This window comes from Miniopterus schreibersii (assembly GCF_964146895.1).
Source record: "Miniopterus schreibersii genome assembly, chromosome: 2".
NCBI lineage: Eukaryota > Metazoa > Chordata > Mammalia > Chiroptera > Miniopteridae > Miniopterus > Miniopterus schreibersii.
Window position 1 is genome coordinate 146,631,858 of NC_138102.1, and position 22,005 is coordinate 146,653,862.

Below are 22,005 nucleotides of genomic sequence, written 5' to 3' on the forward strand. Positions count from 1 at the left end.
TGAATTTTCCTTAGGAGTCAAGGTTGGGTCTCAAAAATCTGCATCTTTATAACATCGATGGGTGATTATGTACATTAAATTTGAAAAGGATTCTTCTTATTTTATATTGACATCCTTCTAAGGATGGATTTTCAAAAATTACTTTTTTAGTCTTTAGTTAGTGTGCTCCTGCCTAGAAAGATAAATTGTTGAGCCTGTTTGGTCATATATTCCTGTGTTTCACAGGGGTGTTGGTTTAAACCAGGGTTTCTCAGCCTTGGCCCAATTGACATTTTGGACCAGAGAATTCTTCATTATGGGTGTTACCTGTGTATTTTAGGACATTTAGCAGCCTCCCTGGCCTCTGCCCACTAGATGCCAGTAGCCCACCTGTGTCCGTCCCCCCACTCCCAGTTATGATAACAAAAATGTCTTCAGACTTTGCGAGATTTCCCTTGGAGGGCAAAATTGTTCCCAGTTGAGAAACATAGGTTTAAGCTAAGTAAAGAAAAAAACCATGGCTACCTGTGAGTGTGATACCTACCCCAGTGTCTGTATTATTACTTTTATTTTTATTTTTTTAACCTTCACCTGAAGATATTTTTCCACTGCTTTTCAGAGAAAGTGGGAGGGAGGGAGGGAGGGAGGGAGGGAGGGAGGGAGGGAGGGAGGGAGGGAGGGAGGGAGGGAGGGAGGGAGGGAGAGAAACATTGATGTGAGAGATCCACGTTGGCTGGTTACCTCCCACATGCGCCCCACATGGGTCTGGGGATGGAGCCTGCAACCAAGGTGTGTGCCCTTGACTGGAATTGAACCAGAGACCCTTCAGTCTGTGGGCCGATGCTCTAATCACTGAGCCAAAGCATCTAGGGCAGTGTCTGTACTATTTGATTCTCTTTAGGGCTTTTGGTTTTATGCCAGAAGTGAGGAGAGGTTTGCATACAAGCTTTAGGGCTACCTGGGTGTTTGAGCTGGCTTACACACTGAATGGTGGGAGAGACATAATGTGGTGATGGAGAAGAGAGTAAACTCTTATATTTAGGATGTAAACAAGGCTATGGTAGGACCTGGGTCCCAAATAAAAAAACAAAATTAGGTACAAGGACTTTTTTACCCCTATTTTTGAGTAGCTCTGATCTTGCTGTAAAGACTAAAGACAATGCTGTGTGGGGTGTCTCAAGAGTTTTGTATGTTTGGGGAGGGGAACTTCTTTTAAAGGGACAAAAGTAGGGACACAGGGATATGTACTAGCTTTGGCAGAGACTCAGAGCACATGGAAAAGGCCCAGAGGATGCCCAGGGGCAGGGTAGTGGGAGGTGATGGCAAGTGTGTGTTTATTTATTCCGGAGCCCAGGGAAATGCTCAGGGTACACTCAGAATTAACTGAGGAGGTGTTGAAGGGAGGCCTCAGACTCACCAGCAGCCAAGGAAATTTGTATCCATAGCCTGTAGCATTATTGAATTTCTGGCAGGATGTTGACTTTTCTGTGTCCTACTACTCTCACGAAATTGCTTACCTTTGCATTTCTTTGTAGTGTGATATGACGGAAACATTTACTGTCTGCCAGTGTTAAACAAGCATTTATAAATAGCTACCCTTTTTCTAGTCAATTGTTTCAATGCTGTAAAGCAAATCAGAACAAATACTTATTTTTTATATACTCCCTGTGCATAGATCATTCTGGTACCTGGGCGGATACTTTGTAGATTTATATGTGCAACCACCTATAATTATTTTCTTAAAATACATGTCAGAAGAAATTTTGGGATTTAATAGATAAATTAATGTAAATTGTTTAATCCATCAAATAAAAATATTTCCATTTTTGACAAGTGGAGAGAATTCTGATGATATGGAAAGGACATTACACAAATGACTTGGATTTTATTCTTAGCTCTGCTGTTTTACTCACTGTGGGAATTTGTGCAGATCACTTAATATCTCTGAGCCTCAGTCTCCTCATTTGTTAAATGGAGAGAATTTGTGTTATGAGGTTGGTGGAGAGTGGAGGGTAAATGAGATTAGTATGTGAAAATACCTTCCAGAAAAATAAATCCTTGGTAAAAATTTGTGATTAAACTTGGGTTTCTTACATATATTTATTACTACCAGTGTATCAGTCAGTTCATGCAATATGAATTCATTTTTGGAACTAAGATATTACTTCACTAGTATATTGAAAACTTTAGGTAACAATACACTTAGAGTCCATATAATGATATTATCTTCTATTTTAAGCCAATTATAATAAGGTCTTCGGCTACTTCAGTAACTAAATTACCATTGTTTATTATTTCCAGAACCAAACCACTTCATACCTTATTCCTTTCTGGTCTAAATAATATTCTAACCAGTTCTTTGATATAGAATATGTATTATTCATCCTAATTTGCAAATTATATGATAAGATTTTAAATGTAACTATGAAAATTCATGTTATTTTTCTGTAAATGCATGGCAGCTTAAAATATTTGATAACTGCATATGCATATACTTGTTTTTATTATCAGGGAGACAATGTCTGCTTAGAATTAAACAATTCATTTTAAATTAATTGCAGATGTCTTAGGTGAAGCAGCAGTTCATTATCATTTTTTCATTAGATAAATGAAAATTATTCTTTAAGCCATGTCCCTGGAAAAGAATTAATTTTGAAGTGACAAGAGACATCATATGACTAATATTTTTAATAATTTAATTGATGGAAAAGGTCTTTTTCCAACTCCATTAAGTTTAAGGTCAAGTATAACTTAGAGATTAAATTATAAATACCAGCTCTATCTTGCCTTCCAAGAACTTCGAGTCATATGTTCTGGTTATATTTGTAAAAAGTGAAGTCGATTAACAAATGTTTGCTTGAAATGAACACAACTATTAGCATTCCTTTTACAATTCTCTTCCTCCCTTTATGTATTCATTAGCTTTCAAAAAGAAGAACCAACTTCAATATAAAATAAGATTATCGTGTGCATTAAAGAAATCTGAAAAAAGGCTTGGAGATAGGCAGTGGAAGTTGGAGCATGATTAATGATAGGAAAACATATAGCTAGAAATATATCAGGACTGCACACAAAAAACAAATCCAACTTTTTATTTTTTTGTTAATCTTCACCTGAGGATATTTTTTCCATTGATTTTTTTAGAGCTAGTGGGAGGAAGGGAGGGAGGGGGAGAAAGAGAGAAACATCAATGTGAGAAAGATACATTGATTGGCCACCTCTCGAATGTGCCCCAAACACCCAGACTGAGGCTGGGGATTCAACCTGCAACCCAGGTACATGCCTTTGACTGGGAATCGAACCAGGGACCCTTTGGTTCATAGGCCAACTCTCTAACCACCGAGCCACGCCATCCAGGGCAACACACCCAACTTTGATTCAATGGTCCTGAGATGATGTTTGGGATCTGTTGGCAAAAGACGCGATGCTGTGAAGAAAAATGAAATGATATTGTCAAGACATCAGACATTGGAGCAAATGTCAGTTTTATTATTAATACTATGAATAGAAATAAGAAAAGGTTTTTAGGGGACTAAAATAGTTGTATATCATGGGACAAATTAAATGAATGTAACAGAGAGGAGTGAGAGATTTGAGTTATATGATGGAGAAGAACTTGGCTTGTTTAGACAAATAACTATTCCTGAGCCAGAAAAGAGCCCCATGTGTTTGGACATTAGGAAGCTGGTGCTACCTTTAATGAAATGAAGCTTTGGTTAAGAGGCAAGCACATTATGGTTCTAAATTACATCTTTCATTCATCAGTAGGATATAAAAATAGATCCCTGAAGTTTTAATAATGCATAAGAATATTTTCATTTTTACCTTTTATTCCATTTTAAATTTCCCTCAAGTAATTTTTTTTTAATATGAAGAATATGCTCCCAAATATATTTGTAAAAATTGTTCATATCCTCAAATAAGAACATTGACGGTGACGGAATGGAACTGAAATTGTAGAACATCGTTTGTTTATACTGAGCTCTTGTGAAGTCATCCCTCCTAATCAGCATTGAACATTGATTAACATTGGCAAATGTAGCAATGTACCTTAGTCAGTGATTTATGTCTGAACAAGCAATTGGGAGTTGGAGAGGCTCCATGTCTTCCATGCAAACACTGATGTAATGTTTAGATTAACCTAATAACTGAATAGGCAGGGATTTGGATATTGTAATGAGTAAACCCTTGTTTTTGGCAAAATAAATATATATTTATTAAATTAGTTTTTAATATTTGAAAATACTAATCTGCCTTCTTGGAAAAAATGCTATTCAACTTGACGAATTTTCAAATTCAACACGACAAGGCAATCTTTCAAATGAGCCTGTCTGTTCCTTAATTTCAAGCAAGTTGGATTCAGCCAAAATAGTTTACCAACTAGCCACGAATAGCCACTGACAGAAAGTGCACAAGTAGAGACAGATGGAATCCCCTTGGCCCACGGGTTAGGGAGAGATTGTGGAAGAATTGGGACTTCATCTGGGTCTTGAAGAGTGAATCCAATTTGGATTGGCAGAGAAGAGAAAGCAAAGAGAAAGAGCAAGACAGGTTTTGGAGTTTTTCTGCAACAGGAGGCTTATATCCAGGAGTGTTAGTAGATTAAACTGCAAACATAGGGACCAGATTGTGGAGGAACAGTGGGTTACATGGAGTGATTCTGCACTAGATTTGCCAACCACGAGCTTACAGCAACCATTTGGGAGACTTCTCAGTTTCAAGCAGGTTCCTTGGCTGTGCAAAGGGGAGGAACGCTTATCTGTTTCCTGTAGGTGAGAGGGTTATTGTGAGAATGAACATATCATACATATGAACATGCATTGTAAGAATCAAAGTGTCACAGAAATGTCAAGTGGTAGATCTGTGCGTGGTTACCAACCTCAGCTGGGTGCTGTACTCTGCTTGGTGATTCTACTAGGCATCCTAGCTCAGTTCCTCTTGTTTCCTACAATGGTTATTCTAAACGTTCACTGTGCCCTATCAACTTTTGGCTGTTCCCATTCTCTTATTCTCAGCAGATGCCTCCTTCACCTGCTCCCATTTCGTAACTCTGCACGCTTCATGCTGATCCTTCCCTCGCCCAGCTCTCAGTGGAGCAGACACCGCTCCCGGGAGTAATGGGTCCATCTGAGTATCTGAACCCATCTCGTCTGTCTTCAGAGGGAAGACATCCATTACTCCCACAGCTTCTTTCTATTCACTCCCTCCCATCAGTATTTAATTTTTATTTTTAATCCTTACCCAAGGACATGCTTTTCTTTTTATTTGATTTTTTTGGGGGGGAGGGAGAGAGGGAGAGAGAGCAACATCAATATGAGAGTGAAACATCCATCAGTTGCCTCCCACATGCTCCTTGACTGGGGATCAAACCTGCAACCTGGGTATGTGCCCTGACCAGGACTTGAACCCAAGACCTTTCAGTGAACAGGACAATGCTCCAACCTACTGAGCCACACTGGCCAGGGCCCTCCCATCAGCATTTAAATATGATCAAGTTTTCCCCCAAACCCCACATCCCCTTCTAACTTTTGTGTTATTGCCCTTCTGCTCATTTATAAGCAAAGTTCTTAAAGGTGCGACCTATTTTCAGTGTCTCCGTTTCTTCAAGTTATGTGCTCTCCTTAACCCACTTCAGTATGGATATTTCATCCCATATCTCCTCCAAACTACTCTCACCAAGGTCACTGATATCTTCTATATTGTTAAATCAGACATCTTTCAGCCAGTATCTTACTTGACCTCTAGGCAGCAATTAATTCTATTGATCACTCCCTCCTTCAAACACTTATTTACCTTGTCTTCGTGATACTACGTTTTATTGATCAGGGATCAGAGTTGCAAGCAACAGAATTCACTCTGCAGTTTAAACAGAAAAGGAACGTATTGAGGGATGTTAGGTGGCTCACAGTATATGTGGGAGGACAGGTTTAGAATATGTTCAGCTAAGACAACACCTATCACACTTGGGTACAAATCCCACTACCTCTGCCTCTTAGTGTTTTCTCCACAACTCACACAAACACTGCGTACCTTTCACTGATGACGCCGAGGACTGGGCTCCAGAAGCCAGGCCCCTGCCACCACACTAAGTGCTGAGTGCCCTCTCCATTACAGCTGCTGGAAGATTTCACAGCCTTGCTTAGTTATGAGTTCTTTTCTGAACTGGTTTTGCATGAGTGCCCCTGATTGCAGTCCTAGGTTATAGGCTTATGTCCTAGCTGTCAAGTACACTGAAAATTTGAGTTGTGAGTTCTTTCTTGGGGAGATGGGCATTTCCCCAAATATAGAAGGTACATTGAAAAGGTGATAGCTGACCACTATTTTGACATTTGTCTGCCTCCAGCTCTTCTAAATTTGCTGCTACCTGTCTGAGCAATCTTTCTTAGTCTCTGTTCTTTAGTTGCCCCTTAAGTGCTGACATTCCCAGGGCTCTATCTTAATTTTTTTCTTCTAATTCTGCACCCTCTCCCTGGGCGATATTGTGTAAGACCATGACTTTAATTACCTTCTCTGTGCTTAGGACTCCCCAAATCTTGACCTTCAGCCCTGTCTTTTCTCCTGAGCTCCAGGCCCACAACCGCCTCCTGGACATTTCTACTTGGATGTATCATAAGCCCCTCAAATCCAACACATCCTAAACCATACTTCTCCATCAGCCACATGCATTCCTCCAGTTTCCCACACTACAGATCCACCTAGCCGTTAAGAAAGGAAGATGTAATCATTGAGAGCTTCCCCCTTCATCTGTAGGTATCCATTCAGTCTGAGAATGCAGCCAGTTGTAGATCCCATGTACGTTTTTTCGAATCTGCCACACTGTCTCCATATGCAACTAGAATATACTGTCACAGATACAGGAATCCAAGCTATTAAGTGAGCTTCCTCCTAGCTTCCAGTTTGGCTCTTCTCTAATCCATCCTCTGCCTTGCAAGTAAAGGGTCTTGCTTAGTAACTCACGTCATCTCAGTCACTGGCTTAACATCCTTCAGAGGTGAAGCAACACCCCACCCCGTGCACGTGCTGAGACGGATGCAGAGTATCTCTGGGAGGTTGCTCAAGAGATTGGTAACACTGGTTGACCCGGGAATTAGGAGCGGGAGAACTGAGTGGCGAAGGGTCAGACTTATTTTTACTGTGCATTCTATACAATCTTTAAAATTTTCTATCCTGCGCACACAATGTATTAAAAATTGATTTTAAAAACTTTAATAGGTTCCCGTTGATCCTAAGATAACGTCAAGCTCTCTCCCACTCAAAACAGCTCCTGCTTACTCTGTCAGCTGCACCGATCGGTTTGCTATCCTTTGAATACATCAGGTTCTCTCACTTTCCAGCGTTTGCACGTATTTCTTTGTTTGAAATGCTCTTTTTCCCATCTCACCTGGCTAATTCTGCTTCTCCCTTATCCTGTGCTTAGATGTCTTGTCCTCCTGGAAGCTTTGCCTTGACGTAAGACTAGATTTGAGACTCTCACTATTTCCCCAGGTGGCACTATTCTTATCAAACACGCCCATGACGTTTTAAAAATTATTATTGTCTTTCTTGTCAGAAAGACCATAAGCTCTGCAAGGACAGATGCCACAGCTGTTTTATTCAAGGCTATGCCATTGGTGTCAAAGTTAATTTATTGGGCATAGCAGGGATTCAGTAGATCTGACTTACATGGATAAACTACTCATGCTTTTGTTTCCTCTGTCCCTTAGTTTTTCAAATTATCTTGTCTGTTCCCAAAGGTATTATTTTATGATCCACTCTCAACCCTGTCTCACATGACTCCATATATATACAGGGCGTCCCCACATAAATGTATATACACTTTAACAGCTGATAGCTCAATTTTAAAAGTGAAATGTATTTTAATAAACACTGCCCTTATAATTATTCAAAGTGTGTATATACATTATTTTGAAGAATATACATATGTATATATATATGAATTCCAAAGCTAGGAATAATATATCTTATTAATTGTAGTAAAAAAACTGATATAGCTTTTACTTTTCTTGAAGAATGTACCATGTAATTTACAGTGAATGAATTTTTTAAAATAAATGAAAGAAATGTATGATTATTATTTTGAGATGTCAAAAAAATCATGTTTTAGTAACATATGATATAGTTTTTAATACATAAAAATTAATATTAAGTAAACAAACTCATTAATGCCACTGACTTAAACATGGTTCTTGGCAATTCCTTTAAATGCTTGCTTATTTGTAAATGACATTTTAATTTATTCTTTACTGATTTTTCACTGAGCAGCCTACTTACACTTGCAATTTTTTTTTATTTTTAAAAAAATACTCTTCCCAAATGTTACTTTCAAAACTTTTTCCAGAATTACATTTCTCAGACTTAGCCTTTTTCCCAGTTTATGAATTAAGTTATTGATCTCTTTGCCAACTTTGCCAAGCCAGTTTTTCACAGCTGATGGGGCAAGGCTTAGCAATAACCCATACTGATCTGTATTAGTCTTCAGTGTGTGGAATTCTTGCAGCTGAGCTGCATGACTTCAAGATTGTATTGGCTGGGCAAGAAGGCGTCAGTGTTCATTAACATGCTAATATAATCTTTTTACAGAGCAAAATGAGATAAATGCTATAGCCTTAGAAATACAGCATGCTTTGTTTTTTTCCATGGCATTAGTAAAATGGCACTAGATGGGGGGAGCTGGATTATGTGGCAGAAGCACATAGGAGAGGGAGCATTATGTCCGAGTGCCCACTGCCTGCAAGGCTAGTCTGGGGACCAGTCTATAGGCTAAAAGGAACATTAATTTGGGACCTGGGGTCTGGAAACTGTGTTCTCATTATGATTGCCACTCATTAACTGTTTAAATTTTTGCTCTAAGAGGGATATTAAAAAAACACAGATCTGGTTCAATTAATCCTTTCCTAAAAACTTTCCCATTTCACATAGGAATGAAATCCAGAATTTTTAATGTGATTCACAAAAGTTTCATGATCGGATGGATCTCTGCTGCCTCTTTAGTTTGTCTCTGGCCCCTCTGTGCCTCCATTTCTTCCACTGCAAATGACGGGTTAGGTTAGATGATTTCTAAAATTCCTTTCAGGTCTAAAAACCTGTGATTCTCAATAATTACAAGGTTGCCCTTAGCTTTCAGATAGTATAAAAGGGAATTTATAAATTTATAAATTTCTGTTCTAAAATAGATCAGCTTGAATTGTCCTAAGGCAAGAGAAGTTGTTCAAGTAGAAGAAATATAGTTTACTGCTGCTTTTTTAAGTTGTCAGAGAGTGTGCATCCTATAAAATTCTGCAGTCACACAGATCATGTTCTCATTGTTAGAACTGTCAAGTGTAAGAACTGGTAATGACTTGGAGACCTCTAGTCTTTGCATTTCTGGATGATGGGATTAATGTCCAGGGAGATGAGATGCTGCCAGGTTCATACTAGAGCCAAGGACTGGATTCCAGGTTACTTTATTCCCTGCAGTGTCCATCCACTATGCACAACTCTTTCATCACCATGGTTTATGTTCACTGTTCCCACAAAAAGCCCAGGTCTGAGTAAATGCCTGCGCAGTGTAGTGGGGAGAAAGGATTCACCCTGCCAAGTTGAGGGCCAGGTCAGACCAATATGCATGAGGATACTTAGCTTTTTGCCTTCCAGATGAAAAGCCATGAAATAACTCATTGATTAATTCAGCAGACACTTTGTGAGGGCCAGCCATTGTTCTAGAACAAGGTTTCTGTCCCCCTGAATCTTATATTCCAATATAAAGAGACAACAGACATATTAACAAATAATTTAATAGGATGCTTTGGATACTTTCAGACACGGATAAATAATATGGAGAAACTGGGCCTTAAATTTAGTGACCACTTAAGACTCAGACTTTTATTCATTCATGAACAGTCTCCTCTCCCTGATTGTACCTCTTATCAACTCCACAGTCCCACCATCTACCAACTCTTGTGCAGTTTATTTTTCTATGCCATTTGCCCACTCCCTTTTTTCTAAATGCTTTAATGTCTTCACATCAGATCAAATAAAGTACCTTTCTCATATTTTTTGGACAATTAAGTGTAGTCAAATTGTGTCTCCTACCCCATAACTATATTTCCATTTCTTTTTTGCACAAACTCCAATCAAAAGGAATAGTCACTATTTCTCAACATTTTATATTTTCCTGCCTGTGCTATCTACACTAGACTTGAGTCTCTACAGTTCTCCCATTCATCTTTGAGCATTTCTGTTTGACAGGACACTTCTGTGGCAACCCCTCCAACTTTGTACAAGTCTGTCACTTTAAGCCTACTTCTTCAAAATCCACCTCAAGCACTGCTATGCCATCAAATTTTTCTTGGTTGTCTCTGCCCTTAGCATGTCCAGCTCATGTTTGAATATTCGGCGGGAAGCTATCTTCTGTGGCAGCCCTTTCCAACTTGGTGCAGTTCTCTCTGCTTAGGAGAAAGTTATACCGAAGTGCGCTCGATCCCCAGGGCTAGCCACCTATGGCTGTAGTTCTAACCCTTAGGATCATCAGTATGACTCAAAATCCAGGAAAGACTTGGACATAGAAACATTCAATAGAGTGTAGAGAATTGAATTGAATTGTGAGAATTTGACTAAGTTTTTGAGTTGGGATTTGGAACTAAAATATACCCCAGATTGAGTTTGAACATGATTTTCCATCAGATTACTTTTCAGTCTTTCCATTTTTGTGCCCGTATCTGCATATGTAAATGGAACTGGCATTTATGTAGCTTTGCAGTTTTAGTATGTAAATGCAGCTCTTTGGGAGTTTCTTTTCTTAAGATGGGGCTAGAGAAATTTAAAAAGGCAATTGGCCATTAGGTGTACAGTGTTGAGGTGACACGTGTTAGTGTTTTACTTTGTTCCCCCTCACAATATGGTTTCAGGAAATAGGTGTGGTGTTTAATATCTCCTGGTCACGGATCCAATATTTCTATGTGATCCAGATCCTTCAAGTCCCTGAAAGGCTTCGCTAACTAGGTTCCTTGTTTTTGCTTTATGGCCCACCTTTGCATTTTTCTGACCATATGACAGCTTAAAAGGAAAAGATCTACAAAAAGAAATTGGATAGGGCAACATCTCCCAATAGTCTGGCATGTAGACCCAACAACAAACAACCGTTAGAGCACTATCCTTTGACAAATTATTCCTATGTATGTTATAAACCAATTTATGCATAATTTATGGCTGTAAATTGGGGATCACACTAATAGAAATAACCTGAATTCACTGTCTTTTTCCCCCACCTTCTCTCATAGGATTTTAGTACTGTCCAAGTTCCCATTCTTGCAGTATTCTTGGATGAGATGTCAGATGCTTCACCTGTACTTATGAGTTTGATTTTCCAGGTTTGGCAGCTACTCCTGCTGGGCTAGTATACTTTATACTGTTTGTGGGAGGTACGGTGCCTTCAATAATTAAAGCTTGCTCTAGCAGGGACTCAGTCCTGCTCTAGGCACTGAAGCTACTTCCTTGGCTCCACCAGGATCTACGGCCTCTCACTAGGAGCTACTCTTCTTTTGAGGGGATTCCACAGTGTATTCAGCAATTCTTCCCTCTGACAACCAAGATGCCTTCACTGAGACAGGTTCATTATTCTTGGTTATTTAGTCCTTAAAGGTAAATTCTTCATGCCTTTGTGAACATGAACTTCTTCATGGCCACCCTTCCAGCTCCCAAGCTTAAGCCCAGGGGCTCCTGCAAAGGTTCTCAGTGACTTCCACTTCTCCACAGCACCCTCTCAGAGGGGTGGGGTCAAAGGCCATCAATCAAGCTGAGCACATCAGTGATCCCATAGCATTCCTATTATGATCTTAAGACCCTGGAAGCAAATGAGTTTTTCATCAGATTCCTCCAGGTTGCTTGGAGTTTAATTTTCAGACTGTAATTGAATGTGATATTTCTTTGTAGAGCAGTGCAAACATTTAAAGTAGCTTGTTAATCAGGAAAATGATATTATCCTATAAGTCAGAAAACAGAGCCATCCTTAGGTTTTCCTTAAACTAGCCTTGAAGTATTTATTCATTCATTTTGTTGCATTTATTGACCCCATAATCTCCTAGATACCCTACAAGGTATCTAGGAGATACAAAAATGAATGAAATACTCAGTGATTCTTAACCCTGGTTATGCATTAGACCAGGGATCATCAAACTGTGGTCTGGGGGCCAAATCTTATTCACCATTTGTTTTTATAAATAAAGTTTTATTGGAACATGCCAGGCTAATTTATATACATTTTGTCTATGGTTACTTTCATGCCACAACAATGGAGTTAAGAATTTGCAGCAGAGATCCTCTGACTCCTAAAGCCTTAAATATTTAGTGTCTAGCTCTCACCTGCATTAGACTCATCATGGAGAAGATTAAAAAACACACATTGCCTTTGTTTCACCAAGATAGTTAAATCAGAATTTGGAGTGGGGGGTTAGGAGTTGGCCCAAGAACCAGTATTTTTATATAGCATCCAGCCCAGCCAGGCGTGTCTCAGTGGTTGAGCATCGACCTAGGATCCAGGCGATCGGGGTTCGATTCCCGGTCAGGGCACATGCCCGGGTTGTGGGCTCGATCCCCATATCAATGACTCTCTCATCATTGATGTTTCTATCTCTCTCTCTCCCTCTCCTTTCCTCTCTCTGAAATCAATAAAGATATATTAAAAATAATAATAATAAAAATAAAAAGCATCCAAGATAAAATAATGTGCAGCCAGAGTTAAGAAGCATGAATAGATGGTCCCTACCCTTGAGGAGTATATATGGTTTATTGGGGAGAAGAGGCTCACAAAAATGAATAAAGATGCAATGGATGGATCTAAAATGTAAACATTTACGAACTTCCAAGGGAACACTGCATAACGAACATTTTACTTCATTAGGGAAGTTTTCAGAGAGACATTTAAACAGCTTCTTGACAGGTGCATCCACTGGTGGACAGGATCCACTGGGTTGTGGTCGGCGGAGAGGAGTTGGGAGAATAGCATGAGCCAAGGTGTGTAGGTATGAAAGAGCACGGCCCGTTCAAGGAATAATTAGAAGCTCGGTGTGACCACACGCTGAGGGGGGAAAAGGAGTAAGGTTGTGAGCTATAAAGGCGGAAAAGTAAGGGCAAAACTGGGAAGAACTTTGTCTGCTAAGAGGTTTGGAATTTATTGTTTTGACCTTCATTTAGAAGTTAAATGGAAAATTGAGTCTCCCTAGACCTCAGTTTTTCCATCTGTAAAAAATGCAGTTAGCTCAGATGATTGCCAAGAGACTTCTGCCTCTAAAGCACAGCTTCCTGAGATTGTATCAATTACTTTTTCTGATACTCTCAGGACTGGGAGCATAGTGGAGATTATGTGAATAGCATGGTTTCTGTAGTAGTGGCCTCCTGGCTATCTCCTGTAATTGATCCATTTCTCTTAATAGTACAAATGAGGGCAATGCTACATTGTGGATTCGCCACAAGGAGTTGAGAAAGCAGACTTCTGGAGGAGAAATACCTTGCCTGGCCAATGCATTAAGGCCCTTCATAGTTTTATATAAGGATAAAATATTTGTAAAATGCTTTATGTTCCATGCAGAGAGGTGCTATGAAATGGGGACAGTTTTATTGTCAAAATTCACATTCTCCCCCAATTAGTACTAGTGCCTATTATGGCCCAACATTTGTAAGTCTTTATACTCAAAACTGTGTGTGTGAATGACTATGAAGTTCTTCACCATGGTATCTTATTTTACTATTTTACAGCTTCTCATTGATATCAGGTCTCTACATTGTAATTTCATCTCTGTTCTGACACTTACTGGGATAGCTATATCTCTCCTTGTATCTCTAATAAGCTTCATGTTATTGGTTTCATATCTCTAAGTGAAGTTATTAAAGCCCTGGTATATATTGAATATTTTATTCACCTCTCACAGGTCCTTACCAAATGTACAAAATAGCCAGTGAATAAAAAAATAATGTACGATAGGCTCAGTGATTGAAGCTTCCAATACTCTAAAGCAGCCCAATCTGTACTTTCTGATTCAGTTCGTCACACACAAGTAGATGAATGCACTGGAAATTTCCACTTACATTGAGAATGATGCAAGTTGAAACATACAGACATCTCTGAAACCCCAGTAAGAGCTGTTGGAAAAAACTTTTATGGTTTCTGTCATTTGAATATCAAACATTCCTATTAAAGGAGATGTTTTGAATACTTTAAAAAAATCCTTTTCAGTTAGTAACTATTGTGTTCTCCCCACCAAGGAAAATTATAGAGAAACCCTAGAACATTGGCCACCCTTGACCTCTTTGCCTTCCTTTGTCCGCAGACATTGACGAGTGTGCTGAAGGGCGCCACTACTGCCGCGAGAACACCCTGTGTGTCAACACCCCGGGCTCTTTCATGTGCATCTGTAAGACTGGGTACATCAGGATTGATGACTATTCATGTACAGGTAAACAGTGGCTCCTTAGGGAGTAAAATCTCTCTACGTCTTCAATTTACTTTTCAAAGTTTCTGAAAGAAACTATTTTTTTGGAGAAGTATGCCATAAATACTCCCTTACAACAAAAGAAGTTATAAACGAAAGCATATGGTTTTGACTTGGTAGCTCATTGTGAATCTGACCGGAGGAAAGGAATACTTCCTTGCTCTGGATGAGTTTCATACTCCGTTAGGAAGGTAAAGAAAAACTTAGAACCAAATTAATATTATACTAATTTTAAATGCAAACAGTATTTATACTTGTGTGAATTCTATGGCAAATCTGAGAAACTACCCCGAAATAATATCTCCTTTATATCGCAATACATTTTTGATTAGGGAAAAAATAACATCAAATTGTGATATCTAAGAAATAGATTTTTGGAGTGCTAGGAAATGGGAATATTAAAGAGAATTGAGCTGCTGCTTACCCCTGGGCAGTGCAGTTGAGTAACCACATCATAACATTTTTGCTTATGTTTGTTTTATGAAATATCACATCAGGACCCTTTAATACCATCCAGAGATCTGTTCAGGGATATCATGAGTGTTAGGAATGTCTTAAGATGGTCCTGGGATGAGACAACCTATTAACTTCATATTCTATAGGTTCCTGTCTGTAGAATATGAAAGAAAATGATGCTGGGAGGGTAGCTTGAAGACTGGGGTTTGAGGAAACGTGGGTGTGAAAGAAGACATTCTTTTGGATTTCTTTTTATTTTGTTAAGTATAAGAAACATAAAAGTGCCATATTTTAGAAAAACATGTAGAATCATAAAGCTGGATAACACTTAAAAATGTTATTCTTGTCACTTTTTACTGTACCTCCAACTTCATAATTCTTATCAGAGGGATGTGGAAATAGTACTTAGAGGTTTCCAGGGAAAGGGACTTTATAACACTTCCCAGTAAAAATATGAATCTATAATAGAAGTGCTGCCTTATGCCTTTGTAGCAGTGTGCCCTCTTTAGTGACCATACTGTGTACTACTTGGTGTCAGTTCATCAGTTAGAGCAAAGGGGAGGTCCTGCTTCTAAATTCAAATACAGTATTTATATAAAAGATGATGGAAATAGAAAAGAATGAGAAATGACTTCCCAATCAACGGGAAATGACCAAAGATATTCTAAGAAAGAAAATAGAGTTGCCAATGGATTTACAAATTCTTGCTTTTTTGGGTTAGTTCACCCTAAACATTTCCACATTGTGGGAACAATTGTGCACTTTTTCTTTAGGCAAAATTTAATCACGTTTAGTGGCAGAGTGTCTTGAAGGAGGACTACAGAGAGATTTTTCAATATAAAAAAAGGAATACAAAAGAACAAGTTTTCATAATTACACAGTTTGTGGTAATATTGGTAATATCAATAAGTCTGCGTTCCAAAGTAATGGTTAACAGCAACAAAAAAGACTGAGATAAAACTGCTGCCTCCCCGAGAGTGGTATTTCGAGATGTGCTCATTAAAAATAAGAATGCCAGCAATTTTCTGATTCGTTGGCATTAGAGACTTTAAAAAGCTTTGTACGGTTTTGGACTTCTTCATGATTCTTTTTGTTTTTCTCTATTCTTGAAAAATGTTGGCGATTTTGAGTAAGAGTACATGACACACAATTTGGCCTAGTGTTGAATGAGGAGTGTTTCTCTGCAGCAGGATATTTTCAAGAGGTTCATTTCCATTCCCAGCCTGTCTGCTGGCTGTAAATTCAGGGAACAGTTTAGCTGTCATCCCTTACAGAGAATTTCCTGCTTTGGCTTTACTTCTCCCAGTGTATTTTCCTTCCAAATAAAATCCCACAAATTACTGTTTGTTTGTGAATACTTTGGGAGGATTTTCCCTTAAGATTCTAAAGTACCTAATCATATAAATGAAGTATTCCTTTGTAGGAATGTGAAGGCAGGCCAGATTTATTTTAAGAAAAGCTGTTCAGGCCATGATTTTTGTGCCTGAGGAACCAGAGCCAAGAATCTCAAGATCCAGTCTGTGATGGATGTATTTCCACCGTGATGCACCAGCATTTTCAACTAGCACCACGATTTCTATGCTTCAACTTAAATAAGAGAGACTCTCTTGCCCTTAAATCTCTTATTTACACAAGAAGGTCTACAAATTTGAGAATTTACATTCTTACTTAAAATCTGGGTTTTCTAGGGAATATGAGTGGATTTTACTTTGTAGGTGCCAAGTCAGGTGATCTTTGACAAGACTTTTTATGTTAGACTACACAGGGTGGGCACATATTCAGGGTTCCTGTAAAAGAAATGGATGCTTAAATTCTGCCACTTTGCATCTTTCTCTCCACACTTTAATATCAGCATCCGCACAGACACCTTGAAGAAATGACTCCTCTGGCAGGGGTTTGCCTTGTACCCTTTCAAGAGCTCCCGTAAGACCAGAGCAGGACTGCATCTCTCTGATAAAGATCAGGCTTTATTTTCCCTTAAGTTTTAGTAGCAGACACTCACATACTTGTAGCAAAAGGCTTCCAGAATAAATGTGAAGACACCACTGCAGAGCCATTTGGTTTGTAGCTGAGCTCTTGGAATTCTAATTGTGTTTTCTTCTGTATTTCTGCCCCCTTTTCCTATTGAAGAATGAACACCCTCAACCCTGTACCCAGTGGACATTTAAACTTGCTTACCCCATCTGAAATTAATCATAGATGTTCTAATTTAAAGAATAATCCAAGAGCAATACACTGTACTTGGTAGTCAAGAGCTTTGATCAATAAAAGAAGCCCTTTTTACTTTTATAACCCTGTAGCTCTAGAGTAAAAATTATGCATGCTACAGAGTAATTACCTTCCATAGTTGGTAGAATTGCATAGTTTTTTCTTTGAGGTTTCAGATGATTTGAATTATATTTTCCTCATCACCATAAAATTTTGGAGATGGAAGAATTCTTAAGAATAATCTTGTCCAATCTTCTCACTTTCACAAATGGGGGGAAACCAAGGCTCAGAGAGATTAATTGCCTTACTCATGGTCATACAGTTAGTGAGAAGCAATAAGGGACCGAAAATAAGCGTCCTAATGCTTATCTCTTATATTCATCATCATTTGTTTAATTTGCAACCCAACAAAAATAAATAAGGGGAAAAGATTTATATTTTATGTGGAAATACATTATTCAATTTATAATGTTCATTAATTAAACTGCCTCTCTTAGAGATTGTTTCAGTTCATTAGCTTCAACTCCAAGAAAAATTTTTCCCCTACAGATTTTATAATAATAATCCTAAATCAGAGTCAGTAGAAGAAATATAAATCACAATTTTCTGGGCCTCTGGCTCTATTATACAATTACACTAATGACTCAGTTGTACCATTTGCACAAATGATGCAGCAGTTTATACTCTTCTAAACTCATTAATATAATTTGCCTTCCAGTGAAGGTATATTTTTGTCCTAATTAAGTCTTCATAATCTCTCTCCTTCTGCTCTCATAGAGGAAAGCATGGGTATATCTACAAGGGAAAAAAAAGAGAGAGAGAGAGAGAGAGAGAGAGGAGGGACAGAGAAAGAGAGGGAGGGAGAGAGAGGGGGAGGGAGGGAAGGAACAAAGGAAAGAAGGGAGAAAAGACAAAAGGAAGGGGATGGAAGAGAAAGAAAGGGTTTGGTTCACATGAGCCAAGATATTAGAAGCCCATTCTTCAGTATTTCTAACTGTAAAAACAATTTTTATGCATAATAAGGTTTCTTGTTAACTTATCTGGATGAGTGGCTTTCTTGGGTCATTCACATAAGCATTCAATAAATTCTGCAAATATGTTTGAATCTTACTGGACATCTCTTCTTGGAATTAATATTGTATAATGAATAGAATATCTCTAGAAACAAAGATAAAATCAAGACTTTTGAAATTATCAAACGTTAAAACGTATTCATTTCAGATCTTCCTGATATGTCTCTGCTCTGATTATTACTGTTAAAAAACAGAGTTCTGATTCTTTCTTGTGTGTGTTGATGAGTTTGCAACTGTCCTTTGTACAGTTCTTTAGAGTAAGATCAGGAGAATGGGAAAGGTGGACTGGTAGAAGGGATAGAAAAAATCTTGCCCAGATTAGGGAGAAAATAGATTTCTTAGGGAGGTGGTTTTCCAACAGGGCTGATTTTACCTTCCCACCTACCAGAGATTATTTGACAATGTCTGGAGACATTTTTGGTTATCACAACTGTGGGGAAAGGGAGTTACTACTTGTATTTGGTGGGCAGAGGCAAAGGATACTGCTAATCAGCCAATGATATTATTATTAGACTAGCTTTCCTCTTAAGAGAATGTCTTATTTTCTGAGATCCTTTCAACTGGGAGCTTTTTGCTAGCTACTTTCCAACTAAGTCATTAATCTCCATCCCTCACAAGATATCCAGTGCCAGGTAACCCTTCATAAAAACGAATTATATGACCCCAAATATCAACAGTGTTGAGGTGGAGAAATTCATCTTTAGGTTCACCTAATCAAAATGGTAAGCTATGCACTTTCTTTTTAGCTTTTCCTTGTTTTTCTTCAAGTTTCTTTTAGGCCCCATATAGTGGTGCCTTCACTCACTTCTTATGGTGCCCAGGCGTCCTTCTATTAGCCTTTGTCACGACAAAAGGGACCCCTTCTCAATAAGGCCCACTCTCCTTCAAGTTCTTCCCTCTCCTTTCCCTTAATAAAAACCTCCTCTTAGCTTAGCCCTGGGGAATCATTCTGCAATGGTAAAGTTGTAGGCCTCAGCGGAGGTGGCCGAGGGGACTTTTTAAGGCCCTTCAATGACCTCTCCTGATGCCCACTCTATGTGCTTCCTACTGACCCTGACTGCATCTGCTATCCAGGGCCTTCCAATGTTGGCTTTGGTCCACGTCTCATATCAAGCGTCCATAAAGTTTCTAAACTGAACACAAGGAATTCTACTAGATACTTGATTTTTGTTGTTGAAGAGCCTCCTGTGGTGTCCCCCATGAGTTTGACTTCTTAAAGTACTTAACTTTTTATAGCATCAAATACTCCTAGTGCTTATATTTTATGATCTTGTTGTAGTTACTGCTTTTTCTCTAACAGGGTCAATACCGATTTTTTTTTTTAATCACCACTGCCATCCTATCTGTCAGGCTTGTTTAGTGTGGTGATTATGGAGAAGAGTCATGAATTTTATGATGATATTGTTTTCTTTTTTACTGTTGGTTTCCTAGCATTTTTAAGAGTCTTGGATTCTGTTGTCATGCACAGAAGGTTACAGAAAAGGATTTGCTACTGGGCAACTGAAGCAGAGATTTTCAGGCAGTTGTAACTCATGCACGCCCTTTCCTCAAAGAGCTGCCTCTTGTGTTTTTTTAAACTTTCCTATCAAGCAATCTTAGAAAAGGTACTTTGCTTAAAATGTTTAAAGAGATAAAATTTTGGAAAGGCAGCAATAACATTATTCTTTTTTTATTCTGCATTCTTCCAAAATTAATTTAAGTTGAAGCTGGTAATTTATTGTATAGATAGATAATAACTTTATTATCAGGTATTTAAAAATAACTCTGGATGGATTTATCAAAATTATGGGTATAGAAAAAGACAGAAAATTCATTGTTTGTGTACCATGGTAATTTCTGGTATATAAATAAATAGTAAAGGAGGAAGAATACTGTGGACAATGGCAGAGAGGCCAGGCGGCCACGAGATGCACAGATCTGAGAACAGTAATAAAGAACAGGAAGTGAAAATAAGCACATCAGCTCTCACCAAAATCCTAAGGAACCAAGGTAAAATTAGCTGTAAAGTGCCCGACACTTTCTTTAGTAAAATGCCTAGCAAAGGAGAAATCTTTAATAGATGTTAGCTACTATAGTTGTTGTTACTATTATGATTAGACAGGCTCTCCTCTTGAGGAGATGCATTATTTCCCTGGGACCCTTTCAACTGGGCACTTTTCTCTGGTTATTTTCCAACTGAGTTATTATTTTTTGTAAAGTAGATAGCTTTGCTGGAGCAATGGATTCAACGTGCTATTGTTTATTCAACTGTACTTACTATGCACTGTGAATAGGGGTTTAAAAAAGAAAGAGAACCCTTGGTGCGATTGAGTAGCACTTTCTCTGGAAGTTAGAAAAATCCTTCCATAGGGGCATTTTCCCTAAGATCCGGGAGGTTCCTATTGTTCTTGTGAATGATGTTAGCCTGGGAGACCCGGGGGCAGGATGGATGCAGCCAGGGCCCTACCCTGGATACTAATCTGCCCAGAGTAGAGAATATGGCCTCTGAGAATTAGGGAGTCTGGCCAGTTCTCAAGCAGGGCAGGTTTTCGGAGCCCAGCTGCTTCAATGTGGATTTCTTTTCTAAAGAATCACAGTCAGCAATCAGACAATCCTGCCATCTGGACACTAGTTGCCATGACTATTGGGAAAGACTTGCGCATTTTTATGAAAAAACCACTCCACATTTTCTTGGAGCCCGCACTGCAAAATATGATAAAAATGTGGTATATTTCATCCAACATATAAATCAGGCAACTTTAGGTTTTAAAATTTAAAATATGGTCCTCACTGCTAAAAGCTGCCTCATTTGCCTCCTGTAGTTCACTTTGTATTATTAGACTGTGCAGTCATTATTGAGTAATTTGAAAATATAAACATGGTTACAAAAATCAAATTAAAACATCAGGCCCCAGGACTCAAAGAATTCAAAATGAAAAACATAGCCAAGAAAGCATCCCTAGAAGAGTGTGTGCTGTAGTCACCAGGAAGGGTTAACGTTTAGGAAACTTCAGGCCGCGGCTGGAAAACTTGCAGAGAACAGAAGTGAGCCGGGTGTGCGCGGCTGGCGCGGGGCCAAGGCCCTGTGTCTGAAACGTGTGCACGCGTGCAGTTAGCAGCCAGCTCGCGGTGCAGCCGGCTCAAGGGCTCCATGGGCCCAACTGCCTTTTTCGAGATGAGAAGCTTGGAAAGAAGTCGGAGCTCTCCGAATCTGGCAGCTCCCACGTTGTGGCTTGTCCCCATGGGCGTCCCCACGGGCCTGCCCCGGCCGCTCACCTGCGCACCGTTTAGCCAGCCTCTCCTGCCTTGACCTGGTTAGTCAGTAAACCCTGATTCACCTTTGTCGCAAACGGCTGTACTATTTGAGCTTTTTGCATGGAGAGCACAGAGCCGCAAACTCACATAGGGGAATAAAAAGATTATACACCCCAGGAGTGTAATAATAACAGACAGGTGTCTTAGCAACGGACAGCTATGGAGGACGGGGTTATTGAAGTCGAGGTGGAGCAGATGCCTTTCATTTCCCTCCTCGATGGTGGGCTTGGACATGTCAGCCTGAGTGAAAGGGTGACCTGCCTGTGCCTCCTCACTCATCGAGTGCCCCATGGTCGTGCTGCCGAGCTAATCCTGCTGGGGGTATGTAACCTCCTGGTGACATGGCCTGGTCTCCACCTCTCCTTTCCTGCCCCGTGCAGGGTGCCTCTGCAGTGGCCCAGTCAGGTCCTGGGTGGGGCTCTGAGGGTGAGTTTCTTCTTTCAGATCTGGAGCCTTGTCTCTGCCTTGTGCTTCTGCCGGGGCGAGGCAGGGCCACACTGACTGCTTGGATAGTGCTTTCGTGGTCCGTC

General features: G+C 39.4%; 1 protein-coding gene across 2 annotated transcripts in view; it reads left to right on the forward strand.

Annotated features, from left to right (window-relative positions):
* The window catches only part of NELL2 (neural EGFL like 2), a 280,535-nt gene that overhangs the window by 144,716 nt on the left and 113,814 nt on the right, over positions 1–22,005 (forward strand). For both annotated transcript variants that reach the window (XM_081129767.1, XM_081129768.1), the window contains exon 14: positions 14,283–14,408. In XM_081129767.1, the coding sequence (XP_080985893.1) occupies positions 14,283–14,408 (126 nt within the window). The remainder of the gene's footprint in view (positions 1–14,282; positions 14,409–22,005) is intronic.